This window comes from Podarcis gaigeae (genome assembly GCF_964106915.1).
Source record: "Podarcis gaigeae genome assembly, chromosome: 5".
Lineage (NCBI taxonomy): Eukaryota > Metazoa > Chordata > Lepidosauria > Squamata > Lacertidae > Podarcis > Podarcis gaigeae.
The window spans coordinates 30,476,665-30,499,746 of record NC_139681.1 but is presented as its reverse complement, the minus strand read 5'-3'; the positions used below and the strand labels follow the sequence as shown (position 1 = coordinate 30,499,746).

The 23,082-nt window shown below is 39.3% G+C and overlaps 1 protein-coding gene across 2 annotated transcripts in view; it reads right to left on the bottom strand.

Annotated features, from left to right (window-relative positions):
* Nucleotides 1-10,590: 10,590 nt before the first annotated feature.
* TET1 (tet methylcytosine dioxygenase 1) overlaps nucleotides 10,591-23,082 on the bottom strand; it is a 74,734-nt gene continuing 62,242 nt past the window's right edge. For both annotated transcript variants that reach the window (XM_083740569.1, XM_083740568.1), the window contains 6 exons: nucleotides 21,796-22,004; nucleotides 20,891-21,041; nucleotides 17,332-17,421; nucleotides 15,952-16,089; nucleotides 14,873-15,197; nucleotides 10,591-13,273 (listed from right to left, as the gene is read on the bottom strand). In XM_083740569.1, coding sequence (XP_083596695.1) covers nucleotides 12,144-13,273; nucleotides 14,873-15,197; nucleotides 15,952-16,089; nucleotides 17,332-17,421; nucleotides 20,891-21,041; nucleotides 21,796-22,004 — 2,043 coding nt within the window. In that variant the 3' untranslated portion in view covers nucleotides 10,591-12,143. The remainder of the gene's footprint in view (nucleotides 13,274-14,872; nucleotides 15,198-15,951; nucleotides 16,090-17,331; nucleotides 17,422-20,890; nucleotides 21,042-21,795; nucleotides 22,005-23,082) is intronic.

Here is a 23,082-nt window from a genome sequence, read left to right as displayed (position 1 = left end):
GTGGTGGCACCTTAACTGCAACATGCTTTCCCCAGGAGAACTTGCCTGGTGTGTCATTTCAGCACCAGATGAAGCCCTTTTAATTTTCCCAAGGATTTAAATAGTCTGCAAATTGTTTTTAGGCTAATTTTGTGTTTGCTTTATTTCTTATGTCTTATGTTTTAATTCTTTGTTTTTTAAGTTCCTAAAGTAATTGTGCCTTTAAACAGGAGCTTCAGATGCAGAAATCACTAGGAGTAGCTTCCACTCCAGACACTGAGGTGGAATTTAGTTGCATCTGCTAATGCCTGCAGATGAAACTGCTGTTAAAAGCACAGGAGCAGATAAAAGTGGGGAAAGGGCAATCTTACCTGTAGCTTCAAGCTATTACTAAGATGCATTTGTATGAATGGAAAGTGCTCCTTTGCTGTGTGTACTATCCTTCAGAAGAGAAAATGCCGAAGAAATATAGAAAATAAAAAATTAAGACAATCAAGTGCAAAATAGAAGTATAAAATTTATTTGAAACCATCCACAATGTTCTGTGTTATCAGAAATGATACACTTTGTAATAATTTTTTTTTTTTTGGAAAAAAAATCATGACAAAAATTTAAAATATATTTTCAATGACAGCAACTTATCTTGCCTTTTTAGGACATTTTTAAAGGAACATTTAAAAGTTTAAACAGATATGACACATACAAGAAAAAAACCAAGAAAAACAAAAACAAAAAACCAGAACAGACCATCTCCACAACAATAATTTTTACACATATGTTTCAATACAATTTAAATGCATCTTGCTACATAAACATGAAATAATGTACAACAACTGCTGTGCACCAAAAAGAGTAGCTTAGTAAGATCTTTCAAGTAACATGCAGTCAAAACTTACGTCTTCAAGTACTGCTGGTAAGCGTTCCCTTGTCTGCAGAGAATATTCAAATATATTTTCCCCCACCCAATGAAATGAAGTAGCTTTAATCCTTTTTCCTGTAAGTATTGTGAAATAGTGAAGTGCTTTCCTCCCATTTATTAGTAACTTAAAATAATGGTAAATGATAAAAATGTATTTGCCTTTTCATTTTTCAACCACTAGATCATCTAAATACAGTAGAATGTTAGAGGGAAAATCCACCAAAATCAAAGTTATATCTGTTGAAAAATAAATATTGTATGCACCCCAGTTTAAAAAAACAACAACACACTACACACAAGAAACAATACAATACAGGGAATATTAGTCAACAACAGCTCAAGTTTCTTCTGCTTGAGCATAATGCATTTTCCTATTTTTGTTTTTAGGCTACTGAAACTGAATTTTTGAACATGTCTGCTGTGATTATTTTATGTATTACATTTTGGATACAATCCGGTGAGATTAGTCACAACTAATTCTTAATGAAATCAATGGGACATGCAACCTGATTATGCATTTTTAGTCAGAAGCATACTAGAAAGGAAGTCCCACTGAACACAATCTAATTCACTTCCAAACAAACATGCTTAAGCCTACGCACATTTAGCTGGAAGAAAGCACCTTTTAACTCAATGGGGCTAGCTTCTGAGTAGATATGCATAAAGTTATTCTATAACCTCACTGATTTTATTGACACCAAGGCTGTAGTCCTGTGCACAATTTACTCCCGTGTAATCCTCATTGAACTCAGTAGAATTTAGTTATGAGTAAACATTTACTGGATTAGATTGCATAACTGCATTCTTAAATTTACTTAATTTAATTCAGTGGTACATTTCTGAATAAATATGCCTAAGACTGCAGCTTTTACTAGATTGCACCCTTGGTTTCTGATTACCATAGCCATAATATAGTAAACCCCTTTATTCACACAGCAGCATTTCTGCTTTTCTAAACAGCATTCCTCCAACTCCCCTACTCTCCTGATCAAGCTACTTTTGAAACTTGAGGCAAGAAGGTCCTCTAGATCAGTGTTTCCCAAACTTGGGTCTACAGCTGTTTTTGGACTACAACTCCCATCATCCCTAGCTAGCAGGACCAGTGGTCAGGGACGATGGGAATTGTAGTCCAAAAAGAGCTGGGGACCCAAGTTTGGGAAACACTGCTCTAGATCACAGTTGTACTTCTGACATATTTTTGCAATGTGAAGATTTATTAAAAAAGGAAAAAAGACAGCACTTCAAAAACTGGAACTATAAGGTCTTAAAATGTCTAACATCAAAATGTTTTGTTGCAACTACAATGAACATTAGATTTGTAATATTTTACAAAGCATTACCAGCCTATCTGGCTTCAACATCTTGGGCACTAGTTACATTCAGCATTGAAGGACACAACAGACAGAATCTCAAAGCTGCCATGTTTTGCTATAACTCTAAAATGGCATTCACAAATGCAAGAACATTGTATAGTCTTGCTAAACTGCAAACATTTATTAAATATTGATATACTATATAGCAGAAACCCAACTATCATAATTGCTTAATTAAAGCGTGTCTGTGTAGCTACATAGCGTTGTAACACTAGGCTTCTTTTTAAATGATCTTTGATTACCCTAACATTTCAGGTGCCTCTCAAGCCAGTTTGTATTTGCAGCCTATGCCACTACAACTTTTAATTCTCATTTATAGTGCTGTTTGCTAAATGAAACTATTTTTAGACAACTAGTAGATTTTTGCTCAATTTCATGATTACATTTTGAGGTTCTGAAATGATGGCTGCAATGGCCTGCACATAGAAACAGTTCAGCAAATTGCTAATTTGCTTATAGACAAACGAAATAGCCACTTCCTAGAGTTCCAATCACATAATTGGCTATAAATCCTTCATTTGTGAACTTTTACATATCACAACTACAGGTTTGGGCAATTTATTTTGTTTTCTAGCATCAATCCTATAGTTATTTGTGAACACATGTTAACTACCACTGTTATTAGAATTAACTGAAAATTACCTTCTACAAATGCTGTTTGATTTGCAACAGGGAATGAAGTTGGGTAAAATGCTATTAAAGCTATCTCAGCAGGTCAAGGAGTGTGTAACATAGCTGTTCAATTAAACATTTGCCAAATGCTGAAATGATTCAGTCTTATCACATTCTGCTAGTATTATGACTCCTACCATCCCATGGAACAAATCAGTCAGTCACCCTGTTTTTTCTTACAGAAGGAATTGGATAAGGTATGTCTACAGCTGCAAACCTATGTTCTGGATAATAAAAATATGTTTATTTTAATATCACATTTTTCTTCTGTTACGGAACTCAAGATACTGAATATGCTTCCTAGGGAGTCACCCGCCCAAGCACTGACCAGGGCCAGATCTGCTTAGCTTCATCCTCAAATTTTCAAAACTGAAACCAACACATAATTGTTATTACTTGGCCTGCAGTAAAAGAAAGAAAAACTTCAAAGAAAGAATCCTTAATTGATTGCAGAACTGATTTATTTTATTTTTGTTCCCTTGGAGGAATACTTTTCATTTATACTCCAAATGCCCATTTCACCCTGCAAGACGGACATAAAGAACTGGTGTTTATAAATGAAAATCTGTCTTTATTTTCAGCTTTTGAGAAGAGGCTTATGTTCATTAAATTGAAGCTCATTACATTAGAGAACACTTTTTCATGCTGCAACAGTACTTGTGGTAGTCATGGAGTCCTACATAAAGCTGCAACAGCACTATTTTGTGTGTGTGGTGTGTATTTTTGAAGGTTTAATTCAATTCTATCAATATACAACACTTGGTTAATTACACTTAAAAGGGGAGTAAGATGAAGATGTGGATTATAGGAGAATACATCTGCTTATAGGGTGAAAACTGATTTATTGTGGTAAGCTTTTGGGTAGACAAGAAGCCTCCCATACCTCTTAAGAGCTGTTCTTCAATTACCTGACTTTGACAACTCAAGAGCCACTTAAGTATGACTCTGTGGCTCAGGGACTGGGTACAGCAGTAATGTCTGCCATGTTGATGGAGTGCATTGCCAGTAACTCTCCCGGCAAAAGTCATGTTTACCTTGGCTGCTAGCAATACTCTCCTGGCATGGTCAGGACCACGGTTAGCTGTACAATTCTGAAGTCAGGGAGTTGTCTAGTTACTGGGATGATACAGCCTTATGGTAACATACAGGTAACTGTAGGGCTAAGTGAGTTATAGCAACCTCTTTTTAAATAGTGCTGGCATTATGTTGGACTTTGTATGCAACAACAGTGAGCTTCCATATCTTTCTCTAACAAAGAGATATGGTAGTCCTCTGCCAACCCCTCTAGGGAAAGCAGAGCTGGACTGCTTTGGCGGAACTCAAGGGAATGGATCCCAGGTTGTGCTCTGCTCCTGGTAGAACTCTGACCCAGTTAAGCATAGAACACTTTTCATAGTAACTGTCTGTAGCAAATCAAAGAAGAATGATTATGTGGGAAAGTGGGTCTCTTTTTTACACATTTAGGTGACCCAACTGCAAGTCCCGAATTTCATGTTTTAAGAAATCCTGTTCTAGATAGCATCCTGTTTTTAATTCAGATTGTTGCTGATGCAGGGATGCTTTCAAGTAGGAAGTTTAAGGGTGCACCAAGGTAGCAAGAACAGTTTGTGGAACCTTAAGCAAGATAGCACTAAAAGCAAAAACATTCAATGGAGAGACTTGATAATACAAGCAGAGTTTTTGTAGAGCATGGTAAAGCTAGGCTCTAAGCTTCCTAGTCTGAACTAGTAAAGGAGAACACACAGATTTTATGCACCTGAGACCCTCCCCATATTAACAAATCAGCCAACTATACACCATGTACAAACCTCACTGTACTGTCAATAACATTTTTTTTTCTGAGAAATCGGTTGGATGAGCTAGGAATTTAATAAAACAAAATACCACAATTCACAGGACCAAAATGTGATCTATGTATCTCAAGCACTTTGCAGAGCCAAAGCCACTGATAATTTGATCAATAGGAGTTATAGCAAATCAAGGAAAGCATGCATCTTTTACCATTCCGTTCCTTTCATTTCCTTGTCTCTAGGCTCCTGAACTAGCTAGCATGGAAGGTCACCAATGAAAGCAATAGGGAGAATCTTAGACTAAACTGCTTTAAAAAGGGATTTGTGTTGCTACAGCAGTCTGAAGATTTTGCTGCTTGTTACAGCCCCAAAGAATCACTATTACAAGACAATAGTATTACAAACCTTTGTAGCTATAAGCTCATTCACAAAATTACATCAATTTCTATGTAAAAATGATAAATATTCTGAAATGCTACAATAAATAGCACACAGCTGTATATACAGTAAGTAGTTGCCAATTTGCACATCGCATGCATGGTTGATACCATCTGCTATTAAAACTGCAGTTAAATCAGATATTATAAAAATGTAGTTGGCTACATTGTATTCTATGTGTAACAGTAATAAGCAAGAGTATTTCATAAATTTATTCAAAAATAATTAAAATATACCACTGAAATCAGATTAAACACTTTTATTTCTTAATTTCAATAATATATTTTAAATGTTTTGGTAGCCTGATGAATCTAACAAAGTTTTATTAGCTGCTAAAAAGGATCATGCACTTCCATCTTAAACTCATTATATGGAAGGACAGCCCAATGAAATTAACAGGACTAATTAAAATCAGTGGGACTTCCAAGTAATGGATTTAGCATCAGGTTGATAAGTTACATTTTAAATACATATGGTTTTCCTATTTAGCATTGTCATTTTAAGACCTGCTTTCTTCTCCAAATAGAACAATACATTTTCCACTAGTAGCCATGTCAAAACTATGCAGTTCACAGAGATGTTAAGAGATATCCTAATTGGATGGGTCTATCCTGCTCTTAGGGACGCAGGTAGCACTGTGGTCTAAAACCACTGATCCTAGGGCTTGCTGATTGGAAGGTCAGTGCGACAGAGTGAGCTCCCATTGCTTGGTCCCAGCTCCTGCCAACCTAGCAGTTCAAAAACACGTCAAAGTGTGAGTAGATAAATAGGTAGCGCTCCAGCGGGAAGGTAAATGGCATTTCCGTGTGCCGCTCTGGTTTCACCAGAAGCGGCTTAGTCATGCTGGCCACATGACCTGGAAAAACTGTCTGCGGACAAACGTCAGCTCCCTCAGCCAGTAAAGCGATATGAGCGCCACAACCCCAGAGTCGTTTGCGACTGGACTTAACTGTCAGGGGTCCTTTACCTTTACCTTTTATCCTGATCTTAAGCTTTTGGTGATGTTTATTAGTTAAACCATCTAACTTTACATAAAGCGTGTATGTGGTACAGTGTTTACCAAAAATCACAGGGAAATTCATTCATCAATGTTGTATCTGTAGTAATGTGTACACTGCAAATTTTACACAGCAAAATTTACAAGAACAAAGATGTTCTTGCTATAGTAGCATTGTAAGCTGGGTTTTCTTTAAATTTCTGAACTGGGTAAAACTGTGGCAGAGTGACATTAAAGTTCCCTATACAGTGGTACCTCTAGTTGTGAACAGGATCCGTTCCGGAGTTCTGTTCGCAACATGAGCAGAACGCAATCCGCGTCTGCACATGCCACGATTCACCGTGTCTGCGCATGCGCGTGACGTCATTTTGTGTGTCTGCACATGCGTGAGCGGCGAAACCTGAAAGTCACACACGAGGTATGACTATATAAGCAGCTGGTAACCCTTTCAGGAAAGTCCTTTCTGCAGAAAGATTGTATAGACAGCAATACTAAAAATCAACCCAGCCTTGCACAGATGAGTACTGGAGGAATTCACAACCCTATTTACTGTATAAACAGCTGTTATTTTTAATAACTTTTAGGCTCACAAAAAATATACAGATTTCAAAATGCAAATCTAAGGCACACAAAAATACCATAACAATTTAATGTTTATAGATATTCAAGAAGCAGAAAACTGCTGGTACAAAATGATGGTATAATATTGACTTTAGATTATTTACAATCCCTACATATCTTCTGTTTGAACTAATCATAATCTTTGAGCTAACAAAAATGCAGCATATGGGTGGGTTTTTTTTTCTTTTTACAAAGTTTGTTTGCTTTAAAAATAGAATGACTGGGTTGAAATCTCACTCTTCTTATACACTTTATAAGAATGTTATAATTCCAGCTGATTCAATGGGCGTAAAGATTGGGGAAATGGTCTGAATGGCATTGCCATGTGACCAACATTGCTGAGTGGTAGTTATGGGGGTATAATCTAAAATGCAATCATGCTGGCACAGTCTCAGAGATGTTCATAAAACCCCTCCAGGGTTTGCAGGATCATAGATTAGAGCCACAACTCTGAACAAGTTCGGCTTACTTGGGCCCCACAGAAATCAATGGGACTTGCTGTTTGCTAAATTACCACTGATTTTAAGGACACCAGTTATTAACCCGGGCAGAGGAGAAAGGGGCCCCTGCATCTAGCACCCATTTTATACATAGTGCTGCTGTACCAGATCTGGATAACTTGACAACAGTTTTAATCACTAATATAACACCAATCACATTGGTGTATGTGTGAGAAGCAGGAGCCAGATGTTGTCCAAACACCCTGTTCTTGCTCCCCACTTTGCCTAACAAGTTCTCTGTACTATTGAGAGTGATGATAATCTGAAAGGTGGAGAAATGGAGGAGCCCCATGAGTGCAGGAGTGTTCTCTTCCAATGCTCTTTAATCCCTGGATTGGCATACACATCTAACATTTTAAAAAGTAGCTGCAGTGATATAATTGGGATGAATTCCACGTTTACATTTCTGTACGACCAGAATCATAGGCAACTAAGGGTAAACGGAAGAATTCACATATATGTAATTTTTTCCAAACCAAAAAGATTTTCAGATTGTACACACAACCATGGTAGACATTTAAAAAAACCAAAAGCACCATGTCTAGAGGATCTAGACATTATTTGTTACAGCACCACTACAATATCAAGTATGTTATCAGTAAAACTTCAAGCTCTGGTTAGACCTGTGGAATTTATGTACACGGTGGAGAATCACAAGTGTAACCAAAAAGCTTACCCTTATGGCCTGCAACCATTGCTCATACAAAATATGATAATTCAGAGCCCACTGATTTGAGCTGACAGGTCCATACCAAAAAAATTCCCCATCTCTAAAATGTAAACTGCTGGTCCTTGATAAGCATGATACTTATCAAGGCTGATATTTTGATTGTAGTTGGCTTAGTCAATTGAACTAAAATTAAAGGGGGGGAATAGAGAAAAGGAGTTGGATGCTATAGTGTTCCAGATCTGGAGTATCTACCACACCTAATGTTTAATTTACGATGCATTGTCATGAAAAGGTAAATAATTTCTAAGGTTCAATTCACACAATCTATGTATGGGTTGTAACCTGTTTTTACATAGGTCTACTATTCAAGTAGGTGTGATCAGTCCCATCTGCATTCCTTCATCAGTACTGCACCATCAGTTGTTCTGAGAACATTCAGTGCCCTGTGGCACCCATCTATTTGATCTGTTAGTAACCCCTTTGTCTGGGCATTCCCAACAGTTAATGAAATCCCTGGCATCTAGTCACCAGAAATTAGATGCTGCTGCCTAGGAATCTGAATATCCTTCTTCCAGGACTAAAAATCTGGTCACCTAGAAATCTGAAACTAGTTGCTAGAAATGTGAAGGTTTTTTCCAGCTTTGCTTCTTGTCAGAGCTACTAGAAGAGCAGTGTGGGCCATATCTAAGAGATTTCAGATTACTATCTAAGAGATTTCAGATATTTGCCAAGATTGCTTCAAGATTGCTTTGTAGCAGGTTTATGCCTATTCAAGGCTCTTAAGCAAACCAATCAGTTCAGCAACCATGCTTCAAGGATGAAATCAGTAAGCTCTGGCATAAGCTTTACAAATGGGAAGTTGCCCTGTAGGACCAAGCGTCCACAGTTCCTGTGTGTGGCTGAAATTGTACCTGCATCTGTAATGTTTGGGAACGTACATGGCCTTAAGAGAGCATATGAAGCAGACTTTATTTGTCACACTGCAACCGTGCTGGATGAGTAAGAAAGTGAAAAGGGGGGGGGGGAGTGTACAGACCTAATGTGTAGTTTGAACTAAATATGCAACCTAAGCCAAAAAAACTTATCAAGTCAAGAGATTGTAGATAGCACTGATAACCTCATAATGTAACGAGTGAGAGTGTGTTCATGCTTTAAAGACCAAAGTGCATTTTAACTTCAGAAATTTTTTTAGCAGGACATTGTACAACAATATAAAAACAAAGCCATACCAGCAGACTATTATAAAACCAGAATCTAAAGGGTTTGAATTCTTGCAATGTTTCTGGTACCAGTTGTTGCTAAGGAGGAACCACATGCATACACATGAAAACTGTCCTATTCAGGGAGTTCCAGCCCAACTGGGAAGGGATTTGTTACGTGTTTGCCTGGCAGTGTATTTGGATTTACTTTTCTGGACCTTATTTAGGTATTATATACACTTTAGCAGGGGTGGCTGAATTTAATTTAATTTAATTTAATTAAGGGTTACATTTACTTCAGCCATCCCTTTGAATCCACAAGCCAGCCACGAGTGTCACCCCCCCCCCGCTTGCTTGCATGCATAAATGCGCATGTGCATGCATGCACACATAGACGCAGACAGTCCACCACCTGGGCACTTCAACACTGACTTTTCTTTTCCTGCTGCCAAAATAGGTGGGATCTTAAGAGTCAACAAAAGCTTGCATGGTGGACTGAATCAGGCCCTTGAACTGGGGGGGGGGGGTGCTTAGCCACCCCTGCCCTATAGCGCATAAGAACCAATTTAAATGTGGTGTATACAGAACAGATTCTATATGTGATTATTCTCTTTTTTACTAATATTTTCAATACATGGATAGAATGAGCTGGCATCCATGCATGTATCACGATGGCTTCTCCTGAACAACTGGTAACACAAACAATGCAATAATTTAAGAGGAGCCCTGCTGGGTTTAGAGACCAAAGGTCTATCTAGTCCAGCATCCTGTTCTCACAGTGATCGGCCCCCAAGCAGGGCTGGAGTTCAAAAACACTCTCCCCACTTGTGCTCCCCAGTAACAGAATTCAGAGACATCCTTCCTCTGGCAGCAAAGAAGAGTACACAGCCATCAAACCTAGCAGCCACTGAGAGCCTTATGCACTGTGAACTTGTCCAATCTCCTTTCAAAGCCATCCAAGCTGGTGGCCATCATTACATTTTATGACATCAAATCCCATAATTTAACTATGCACTGTGTATAAGAGGGGAGGGGGGCATGACAGAGGTGTGAATTTATATGCACCTCTATCATATTGTCCTCTTTATCACCTTTTTCCTTAACTCAAAAACTTGGAAGTGTTGTAACCTTCCCTCATAAAGGAGTTGCCCTCTTACAGCTGCTGTTTGAGTTGTGACAGCCAGAACTAGTTTGGGGTTTTTTACATTCTGCTGGTGTGGCTTTGCTTTTATATTTTGCATAATTTCTTACAGAAGGAAAACTTTTTGAGACTGTCACACATTTAGGTCTTGGATACCCTCTCTTCTCCCCACACCATGTTGTCAGATTTATCAGTGTTATCTATTGTCTGTTGACTATCAATAATATTTTGTTTTAGTTTGCACATCAAATTAACTGAGATTTAAAATTATTTCCGTGCACTTTTCTCTAGTTTTGTTTTTGGTTGAGCAAGATCATATTTCTGTTTTGTGTCGCTGCAATTGCGTCTCAACAAAAGTTATAATGCAGCTGGGCCCCAAAATGGAGACATAGCACAATACAGACTTCTGCCTACCTGAGACCTTGTTTTTGGCTGGAGATGCCAGGGATTGAACGTGCAACTTTTGGCATGCTATGGGTTCCTCTTTTGTGCAACGTCTGTGTGGAAATTAGAATGGGCCTGTGATCCTACAATTTTCTACCTGGGAGAAAAACCCAATGACAAAGTAGACTTAAGTTCTCAGTAATCACACACTGGGTTGGACTGCATGTTTATAACAGCTGGTGAAAATTCTGGAAGATTTAATGAACTCAAATATACTATAAAACAGCCGATACTGCAAATTTCTCTTGTAAATATTTTAGAGTCCTACTTTCCAGAATGTTAATAAGGCAACTTTAGGAGGGCAGTTGCTGATGCAATTAACAGTTCTACCCCCAAGACTCTAGGAACATTTGGTTGTCACGTGTAGCTTGCAATGCTCTGCATGAAAGACACACATGCACTTATTGCTGAAACAAACTACAGCAAATCAATTCTGACAACAAAACACCGTAGCAATACAGGTATAGACAAAATGATCCTTAAGCTTATATTTGCAAATCCAAACTCTCTGTTTTATTAACTGAAACAAACCAAAAATTTCAAGGGAAAAAGGTGGGGTGGGGGAAGAGTCTAAAAACCAAATATTCTTAGTATATGTGTATATGTGTACTGTTGTTGTAGCAGTATGGAACTCTACACAGTAAGAAAAATAACGATTTCTTGGTAGAGAATGTAGAAACCTTAGACAAATGTGATCCTTATACTATTTCAAGTTAACTTTAAAAATAGAAAGTGCTTTTAAATATATATATTTACAGGTTACAACCTCCAACCATCACTAGTGATACTGTTTGTGTGTGGATGTGTGTGGACCATACACGTGCACACACAAACCTATACAGACATGAAAGATCTGTACAAAGATAAATCATCATTGGTTTGTTATCCTTAACTTGGGCTTCACAGCAACGACTGGAAGCTGTCGGAGCAATGGCACCATGAAGGAAAAAAAAATCAGCTTATCTTTAACTGTTTCTTGTGATCGAGCACCAAGAGCTGTGTATAGCTAATACTGTCTAAATTGATTTTACATCATAAAAGTTGAAGTATGTTAAAATCTTTATAAAAAGCCCATTTGTAGTAAACAGACAATTCAAAGCACCAAAGTATAAATTCCAAAAGGTAATAAACTGAATAATTCAATCAGGATTAATAACCTAGCCAAAATCATTTAACTATACATATTTTTTTTTTGCTTAAAATGTGCTTGAAAATCACCAGATGTTAAAATATATAAAGTCACAGTTTAAGGGAAAAAATCATTTTTTTTTACCTCAGCCTTCAAAATGGTTGAGATGAACAAAGAGTAAACCATACAAGACTTTGTTCTTTAACAGCACCTTTAGGGATTATTGTGTAACACTGCTCCCAAGGCAAGGTTGTACAGTTGCTATAAAAACTTATGCCCAATGGTTATACGGCCCGGCAACTCGAGTGAGGGCATAAGTAGACACCGTTATGATGTTATCATGAGTTACTGTTAATGCTCGCCGCGATGGAATTTGGTTGAATTCATTCTCTTCATAGAAAATCTCTCTCGAGGCACTGGCCTGGTGCACATTCCTGTCATTGGGTTGTACATTGGTATTTTCAGTGCTTGATTTTTCCGCTGCTTTCTCCTTTGCTCTCTCGGCCATCTTTGCCTCCCACAGCGCTATCCCATGTTTTGGCTCATTTAAGTTTTTGTGTTGGTAGAAGACTAACGATATCCGTGTGGGATGATTCCGGTTCGGCTTTTTAATCGGAGTTGTGGCGTGTAGCTCACGGCGTGCACATTCAATTAAGATGGAGCCGTGTGATGGTGCTACAGCTACCCCACCTATGTCATTATCCAAAAAATTATGCTCACTGTCGGACCACATTTCCTCTGCCTTTTCTTCGGACTCTGTGCGCTTTAAGAGCTCGCAACTTGGGTGTTTATCCGCAGTGGCAGAATCGCAATTTGGGTTCTTGAAACCACCTTTTTGCATTGGACACTCCTGGGAAGAACTAATTTCATTTCTGACTATATCTTCTGGAGAATTTAACGGCACTGAGGAATCACAAGAGCTAGCCAACTGTGAGGCAGGAGAGTTTTCTAACTTTATTTCACAATTTTGCTTGCTGAATACTCCTTGTTCAAGTGTGTGGGGCAAGGTATCTCTGAAGGCTGTGGATTCTGAAACAGTAAGGTCTTGAAGAAATGGGGGCACCCCATTCCTCTTCTCATCCAGCAAAATTCCAGTATGATTGCTGATGGACACATCAAAGATCTTACCTTTGGGTGTCACATGAGGTTTGTTACTACTGCATTGCAAATACCCGTAGGGAGTTGAAAAATCTTGTTGATTATTACTCACTGGCATTATACCACCAGCTTTGTGAGTTAATGGAGAGCAAGAATGTAAACTATCCAGCTTTAAAGGGGAGGAAGGAGAATATTGCTTTAGTACAGAGCAATTTTTAGTAGTGTCTGAATTGTGTTTTATTGTAGAAAGGTGATCCCCACTCTCCATTTTTGTCCCAGGTTGCAATGAATTAGCTTTGCTCCCTAAGGAGAAAAGAACAAATTGTTTTAAATATAAAGCTGTACATTTTTCTGTAGCTGGTCAATAAAAAAAGCAAACTTAATTGTGAGAATATGAATTTCCCTTCAATGGAGGCTTATCGTTTCCAGCAGAGAAGAGGCAGCTGTATCCTGGGTAAGAGTTTTAGCAGCCAGCGCTGAGCTGGAAATAGCATATGTGTGTCTTTGGGAGGGGTGGGGGAAATGTGAAGACTGGTTGGATATGGGAATCCAAAATGTGCTAAAGTACCCTGGCCTTTGACTAAAAAGGACTTCCTACTGAAGTGGCTGAAATTTTAAAATTTCAGCTGATGAAGTGGCTTTCAAACTCCAGCAGACACAGCTCACATGCACAACAGGTATACATTCTCTAAATATCATGTGAAAAATTACTATTAGTAGCTCTACCCAACCTAAATGCAGTACTTTATCAGGATAAGAAATTAACAGAGTCAACACTGGTCACCTTCCGCTGAGTGCCTTCAGCAACTTACCAATATAGAAATATAAATATAAATATAAATCTTCCTCCTGTAGGAGTCCAAGGTGATTCACAAAATTTTAAAATACAACCACCACAAAAAACAAAGCTTCTAAAATTACATTTTAATACTAAAAAAAGATGTAGCGCAACAGGTGATACTGAAACTGTTGGACTCCAGATTCCATTTGTGTCCCCAAAGTTCAGATGAAGGTGTCTTCGGTTGACACCTAAAGTTGCCAATGCAGGTGTCAGACACACTCTTCCAGGCAGGGAAATGTACCATTGCAGTATCAAGAAACCCCTGCCTTGTGTTACCTCACAAGATGCCATATTATTGGCAGGACAATGAGCATGGCCTCCCTCAACTGTCTCAAATCATGGGTCTGCAAGGTATTGGGAGAAGAACTCCTTTAAATATGGGGCCTTGAAGCCATTCAGGGTTTTGTATATCAGTATCAGCGCCTTAAATTGGGCCCAGGAGCTCACAGGCAAGCTGGGCAGTGCTTTAAGGATCAATTACATGTGATCCTACCTTGGTGCCCCACTTAACAATCTACCAGCTGCATTCTGCACCAGCTGTAGCTTTTGGACCATCTTCAAAGGTAGCCTATGCAGAGGGTGTTGCAACTTTAAAACTGTGAGATTGTCAGAATACGAATTACTGATGTCAGGCTGTCGCTGATCCAGGAACATCCATGGCTGGCAAACCAGCCATAGCTGGGCACAGGCACTCCTCACCACTGAAGCCACTTGGGCCTCTAACAACAGCTTTGAATTGAGAAGAACTGCTCAAGCTGCACACCTGTTCCTTTAGACACCTGTTCCTCCACCCAGAACAGGTCGGCTCCCTAATTCCTGGATCTGAGAACAACTTACCCACATAGGACCTCCACCTTGCCATGATTCAGTCCGTTTATTAAATGTACTCTTGAGATTCTGATTGCGCTAACGTTTTGCTTCATCCCACCCTCAATACCTTACTTATTAGACACACTGAGAGCTTGATTGTTTATTTCAGATTCTGAGAGTCAGCCCGACCTTTGATAAACAGATTTCTGCCAGTATCAGGTAACTTTTGAAACAAGGTTTATTGTACCTACCTAAACTTTTTGAAGCTTTATTGGTATTTTCCTGCACTCTGTTTTTTCCCTTTGCAGCAGTAGACAGCTTCTTCTCTGCCAAGGTTTGCTTCTTTGAGTCTGCTTTCTTCTTTTTCGTCGCTCTACGTGGCTCTGCTAGCATTCTTACTTCTCGTGGGAAAGCAGTAAGCACCTGGATTGCCCCAGCTTTTATCTTGGCTTCCAGACCCTCCTCTGTGCCAAATTCATCTGTCTGTGAGATTTTGTAAAGGGGCAGCACATGCAGCTGCTCATCATTGGGTATCACCCCAACCATGCGGTTATCTTCTTTTGTTAATGTACAAACCTAGCCAGAAAAATGGGGGGGGGGGTATAATAAATCATCTCTTATTTGTTAGTGAAGCAACTTTAGCAAAGTTGATATTTATGTTTTAGCATGCAGAATATTATTCTACTTAGGGTGCTTGTGTGAAAAATAAGGAAATTCCCTTCTCCTTCAAACATCAAGCCCACATGTCAAGGTTTGAATAACATTGCACAATTTTAGAAACACTAACAGCACAATCGTTCACAGCTGCTTTTCACCTTTAAAAAGTTCTTCTGTCTAATGACTTTCACAAGTGGGGAACCCCTGGAGCAGATTTTGGGCAGCACAGAGAAGAGACGTTTTGTTGAACTTGCGGAAGTTGTTCTCCACATGCAATGATTTGGTTCCCTTACCTCTATCAATCCATAAAAACTTTTAACTTTCAACCACGGCAACTTGAAGCGTCCCTTGCAAATTACTTCAGCTTTATAAAGGGGATTGCAACATATCCAAGAACTAGAGGTCTACTTAGAGCAGGAAGCCTATTATTTGTTTTTTTTTTCTTGCTTTTGTTGCAGTTCTGAATTGCTTTTAATTTATTTTATAAAAGTGGCTTTTTTGGATAAACTTTGCAAGAAGACTTTGTAAAGAAGAGCATAAACAATTAAGAACAAAAGCAAGTCTAGAAATAAGGGTGCATTCACAGCTACAGGGTAGCAACCTAAAGAAGCCAAGTAGATAAATTGTAAATGAACAAGCACTTTTGAAACTGAATCCCAACAATGTTGCATACCACAGTGCTTCCATTGTGCATGTTGTGTGTATCCTTATGGGCATGAGCACAAAAATCGATGCAAGCTGTGACACCAGAAAAAGGTCGGCCATCCTTAATCCCAAGTCGACAGTCAGGACCCAGGTGCTCATTTTCCACCTTTAAAAAAAATATATTATTTATTCATTCATTCATTAATTTTGTATACCACCCTTCATCCGAAGATCACAGGGAGGTTCACAAAATAAAAATACAAAATGAAAACACAAAATACATAATAAAACAAAAATAATAATAATAACTGCCCTCCTACAAATACAAATAAATCTTACATGGAGATAACATTGTATCTCACCAAACACCACCAGCTTCAGGGACAATTTTTCATTTGAAGTGAAGAACTGGACTGAGAACACATAAACCCAATTTACATGCCATGGAATACCAAAGGTCACATAAGCATAAGATCACTCTTTTTTTGCCCCTTTCTTTAGCCATCAGGAACTAAAAACCACAATTCCTGTCTTAGCATTACTTCCAAACTAGGGGGTTGTGGTTTGTTTTGCTCCAACAAAACAAAACTTGCACACTCCAAGAACGAACCTTGTGTTCACAAGGTGGTTTGATTGGAGCAGAACAAACCATAACTCCCAAGGATTATGGTTTGTTGCTCTAACCCACTAGAGGAGAGCAGTGGCGTAGCGTGGGTTGTCAGCACCCGGGGCAAGGCAAGTAATTTGCGCCCCCTAACCCGTGGATTTTAGCAGGGGGCAGAAAGCTGCGAGTGCGAGTGCGCGTCCCCCCAGATGTTGTGCCCGGTGCGGCCGGCCCCCCCTGCAACCCCCACGCTACGCCACTGGAGGAGAGGACTACAATAAGAACCATTTGCACACTCATGGTAAACCATTAACCATGGCTTACTTGTTAGTGGTTTACCATGACATGCCCACACTGTCATTGTTATGCATTGCTAAATATGAAAGTAAATGCTTGACTTATTTGATGAGAATTGTGCTAAAAATCCTTAGATCTACAGTCTAATTAAAACAACATCTGTCAGGATTTATTGATCTACCAAACTTCATGCAATACACTGATCGGCAATGAGGATGAAGAATACAACAATTAGTTTTTTGACCCTGTTAGTAAGCAGGGGACACAGCAGCAGGAATTTGAAAGCTGTAACACCAGCAGTGCATTTCTTTCTAGAAGTCCTACAGTGTTTAATGAGACATACTCCCAGTTAAGTGTGCATAGGATCGCAGCCTAGCTGTTCTTTCAGCTAGGCCAGTTAAGGTAACGAAAGGCCTTCAACTAACTTGTGCAGCTTTTCTTTCTGCATCACCAGTATTAAAACGATGATGTGTCATAATAGAGATAATGGAGTTTCTTTGATTTTACCTGGTTTTGAAAAGCATCAGGGGCTAGTTTCTGATACAGTGGAGCAACATCAGTGGCTAAAGTTTGCAAATTGTTTTCGAGATGTTCTTCCTAGACAGGGAAAGGAGTCATCATATCATTTTATAGCTTGAGAAGCAGACTAGTAAAACTGTGAAAGCAACATCAAACATAGATTCAGTACGCTATTTAGTCAGCTTCCTGTGGTTTTGGTTACTAACCCACATGTAAGTTTGCTATCATAATGGCAAAACATAGAAACATTCTTGAGAGTTGCTCAAAGGAAGGGGAAAGCAGTCAGCAAATTAATTGCTTGGCACTAAAAGAAGTTCACAAAAGATCCCAAGTTCACTTTCCATTTCCAAGAGAAAGATATAATGGAGGTGTTGGATGGGAGTTCACATTGGCATTAAAATACAAACATATATTTCTTCTTCAAATCAAGTACCATGTTTGGAAACCTGCTGAATAATAATGAAAGTGTTTGTATGATGCTTTAGAGTGTTCCAAGCATTTCACACACAACAGACTAGTTCACATGTCAAATTATGCCAAACCATGGCTACATTCCTCCCTAGTTATTTTGCTGCTGCACCATACTGACCTAAGCCACAGTGTGGCTTTGGGTGTTGTCTAAACCAGCTTCACTGTTTAGCTCTCTTCAGACTAATAACAAGCTGTAACCAAGATTTGTTATCTGGTTTACAATTTGTAAACCATGGACCCAGGTTCATGCTAAGCCAAACTATGACATAACTCAACACAGCACAGAAGCAAAATAACCTGAGAAGAGCAAAGCAGCCCATGACTTCACGCTAAGCCATGGTCTGGTTTTGCAAACCAGACTATTATTTCAGTAATACTTACAACTGTCCTGTAAAGTAGGTCATAATTATAATCATCCTAATGTTGCAGATGGGAGCAAAGTGATTCAAATTAAGAGACAGGAGCATACATTAGGCCGCCTACTGAGTTAATAGGGGAGATAAGTATGAGAACTCTCTGGGTGGATTTCAGTGATGCTTTAACACAATCATTGCAGCAGAAATGCTTGCCAGAGGGAAGGATCTCCCCTCCCCTCTCCTCTCCCTGCACCCTGTTCTCAGGGTTTGCTCAGCACCCCCAAGCAGATTTGGGGAGGGCGTGGGAGTGCAGGGGGGGGGGGGAGACAAGGAGACAGTCCTGTTGTGCTAGTGGGACTTGTGCTGCTTTCCATTAATGCAACCACTTAGCTGAATCCTGCCCTCTGGGTCACAGCCAAGGCTATGGGGGGAGAGGGAAAGGAGAGAAGTGAAAAAGCAAACACACAAAATAAAAAACTGTTTTGTTTTAAATTAAAACATTACATTTGCTTAAAGAAAATTCACTTAGACCTATGCTAATATGGCAAGCACATCGGTTTGACCAAACAACTATTGTTACATTTCTCTGAGCACGTAGTGGATATCCTTTAGTTTCTCCTTCCCCACCCCCCAAAAGTTTTTTGTCTACTGTCATCAGTCATTCAGCAATCCCTGAACACTGAGCATGCTTAGCTCTCACTGGAGTCTCCCTCGTTCCTTCCCTAGTTTTTTACCCTCCCTATAATTTTTTATACTTCGGCAAATCTCAACTTCCAGACTTCTCCAAAACCTTGTTGTGCCATTCTGGCTACATTAATCTATGGCCTGGACACTGAAAACAGAAGGCATGATGATGAATGGCGAGTGCCTTCTCGGTCTTAACTGAACAGTACAGAATACTCATTGCAATCACATTCTCCCAAGTTGATACACTTTTATGACTTTATTTAGGTTTTGCTAATCTTGTAGTGGCTCAGTAGTTGAAGCAACATACTTATTTGCAAGACTCGCAGCATGACACTCTGATCCAGTGCGATGGCAATCTCACTCTCTTCTGTGAGATGGGGGAAACCACGCATATACCCCAAGGGATTCCTCTTTGCATCCGTGGATTATTCCCAGATGACACTCCTTGTGCACATGACACCCTCTCTGATCTCCCAAAGATTCCAGGGGATGCCCATGTTGCACAAGCATTAAGACGGCATCTGATAAAGTAAGACTAATCCAGGAAAGCTCAAGCCATAATAAGGGTGTTAATGTTTAAAAATGCTTCAAGACTCTTTGCTGTTTTTGTTGTTGTTACAGCAAAAAACAGACTGAAGAAATCTGGTCGCATGCACAATACCATGAACTCTCACACACAAAAATGTTGCTATCTACCCAATATTTCTCTCTGACTGCATTCTAGCCGACAGAGATATCTGGCTTTATAAATCTATGCTACGTGCTATTCTTACCTAAAAGAACAATCTTACACTTCTTTACATTAAACCTCATCTCACTCCGTCCAGTTGCTCAAATGATCCATATCTGTCTGTACTTTGAATCTATCTTCTTCTGCTTTTGCATTGCTATACTTCCTAGATTTATGTCATCTGCAAAATGATCAATATTCAGTATTTAGCTAAAATAACACCTAATAAAAACAGTGACAGAAACAGAAAACAGATAAGTGATCCATCTTTTTCATCCTTAACATAAGAACTATATGATTTAGCACTTGCTTCAGCAGCACATAAGTATATGAAAACGCCTCATCCCACACCAGCCTGCTTGTTCATTAAGAAGTACACAGGAGTCCCTATTGTGGCCCTCTTGCCAAAGGTGATTCACAGTGCAGGGACACAGGGGAGGATTTTCTCTGTGATAGCCCCAAAACTTGTAACAGTCTCTTCTCTGAGGTGCATTATTCCCCTACATGGTTTTCATTTAGATGACTGGCAAAAACACACCTGCAGACCCATGATTTTGGAAGAGATGAATAACTAGCACAAGGAGAAGGTTTTCACTGTACTTTCAACTTTTTCCTGTCATTATTGTATTTTACAATGGGTTTCAGTTTGTTTATAGCTAAATATGGCTTTAATGGTTTTTTTAATGTTGAATGCTTTCAGTGTTTACTGTGTGCCACTCTGGGGCACTCAGATACAGGAAAATACTGGAAAAATTTAAAATAAACCAAAACCACTATCAGCATGCCCCCTCCTATGCAAGCATGAAGTATTCCAACTTTTTTAAAAAATTGGGACTATGGGAAATAAAAACTAATCAGTGGCTGAAATAACTGTTATTTAAACTGACACCTTGAATATGTCTGAGGATGTTCAATTTCTATCTGGGAGGGCACATACATAAACTACAGTCAGCTATGGGCTATTGGAGGCATGAAAGGAATGCATTGGTGAAGGAGCCAGCAAGTTAACTGCAAACAAAAGGGTAAATAAAATGTCAAGAAAGACCTTGGTAAACCAATAATGTATGAGTGTTTTGGCACAAACAGCACTGTCGTGGTGCTCTGTCTTCACACAGAATCTATGTAGTAGGGATAGAGAGGGGGAAATGAGGAGATTGCATTAGGTATCATGCTGCCTTGAATGCTTATAAATGTATATGCCCAAGTGATCCAATTAGCAAAAAAAACCCTGCACCCTTTTTGCTTTTAGTCCCTAAAAAGTAAAATTAGAAATTATTTTGAGAAAGGCAGGAAGGACACTTACTTGTTTGTGATCATCAGTGAGAAGTCTAAATTTCCTGGGGGCTTTGCTTCTGGCAAACTTACAGCCATTATAATACATACTCCATGAACAGCCAAATGAGAAGGATGCTCCACATGTCTCTGGATCAAGGCCTTGACAGGCGCAGGTACGACTGTGGAAGATTTAAACAAGTGGCAATCAGCCAGCAGTGCAGCAAGCTTCTATAAATGCATACCCCAAACATCTCTGAACAGAACAATGGAAAAACACACATGTCATAGTTCATCAGCGGTTTTTGATAATGACCGATTTGGGTATAAATGTTACTTTTCTATTACTGTGTATAAGAGATTTCCTAGTCAACTGACCTTCTAATGGGATATACTAAGTTTATAATTTAAGCTATTTAGAGAAAGATATCATGCTTGATAGGTTTGGTTGTGATTCCTTCACAGCATCAGAAGCAGCATAACAAGATGTGGCTCAAGTAAATTAAAATGAAGGTTACAGATAGGTAGCCGTGTTGGTCTGCCATAGTCAAAACAAAAAAAATTCCTTCCAGTAGCACCTTAAAGACCAACTAAGTCAGTTCTTGGTATGAGCTTTCGTGTGCATGCACACTTCTTCAGATACCTATTTGTTTTAAAATGAAGGGAAACACCCGTCTTCATGTAATTTCTTTTTTTGCCAGAGATGAAAACAGGAGGCGCAGAAAGCTCATTTTGGTCCTCCCACACTATACTCAAATTGGCAATTAAACGTTGGCTACATCCTACTCAACTACAAAATGACACTTTTTCAAGTTTTATGTACTAGGGCTATAATCTGAAATCTTAAAAAGACTAATTACGAGTCACAGAAGTAAATTATGTGGGAGAATTAAAACTTTCATGCATCAAAATATCAGTGTTCTGGAGTGCACTCACTCTTCGTTTAGTGCACATCTTCGGCTAGTTGGACAGCCATATTTTCTGAGGCTCTGGGTCAGTTCCTTGTATAGAGTGTCAGCCAGAAGATGAGGAATCCCCTCCCAAGCCAAAATAAGTATCACAATGACGGCATTTTGGCAGTGATGTCCTGCACGCTGTCGAACCAAGCAGAGCAGTTTTTCTTCATCGCTACTTCTTCGTATCACCTGAAAAACAGGTTGAGTTGTTTGTAGATCAAACAGAAAGGATCTAAGGCACTGATGCCAGTTATTTGTTTGCAGAGACCCTGCTGTCGTGTTGGATTTCTTCTAAAGATTGCATATTGCTACCAACCCTTATTTACCAGAATTTTGTTTTATTAGTGTCTTCACCATTCTCTCTAAGTTAGCCACATCTGGAGGGTTATTTGTTACCCATCCCTGCGTTAAGGCACACCAGAACTCCATTTCCTTCTCTTCGTGGCTCATGTACAGAGATACATATGTGCTAAAGTGAAGAGGGTAAAGTCAGGTCCTACAGAGCTTCTTCCAATCATGAGCACAGCATCAGACAGGAAAAAGGATTGTGCCCCAAATTTAGTGTTCATTTTGCAGAGATGATGGATTAGATTAATGGGATTAACTGGTCTGCACTATGTTACATGTTTGAAAGCTTGTAGATTACTAATCTAAACCCACCAGTGTTGTCGTCCCAATGCATCAACTATAACCAGGTTACAAAACCACAGTTGGAGAGGGATTAACAAACTACATAGTTAGTTTCAGTACAGCAGTTAATGCTGAGCCACCACTAAAGCGGGAAAGACAAGGCAGAATTTGCAACAAAGGGGAGAAAGGGGAGAAAAGAGCACAGAAACCCATTCCTTGTTCAGTGATTGGACATGTAACATTGGCACTTTGGCCTATAAAAAAAATGCTTGATGGTAACATTCAATTTACACACTTACTCAATCCTTCTTTGAGAACAGTACCAGTAATGGAAGAGCACGCAAAGCATATGCAAGTCTGGATCTTAGGAAGTTACAGACCATAAAATGCAGAGATACCTACTCACAGGCACATTATGTCACAAATGTGAATGAAATGAAGCACATGAGACAGAAGGATGTCAAAAGAGGGCTTCTGCTGCCTATACCTCCCCTCCCACCCTGCTGAGTGCCATTGAGAACAGCTGTGGTGCATCCCCAGTGGTAGGTTCCTAAACTGTTTCAGGCCACACATGAAAGTCAGCTAAGGGCCCAAAGTGGCTTACCGATTTCCCAAATGTGATCTACACCCACACATT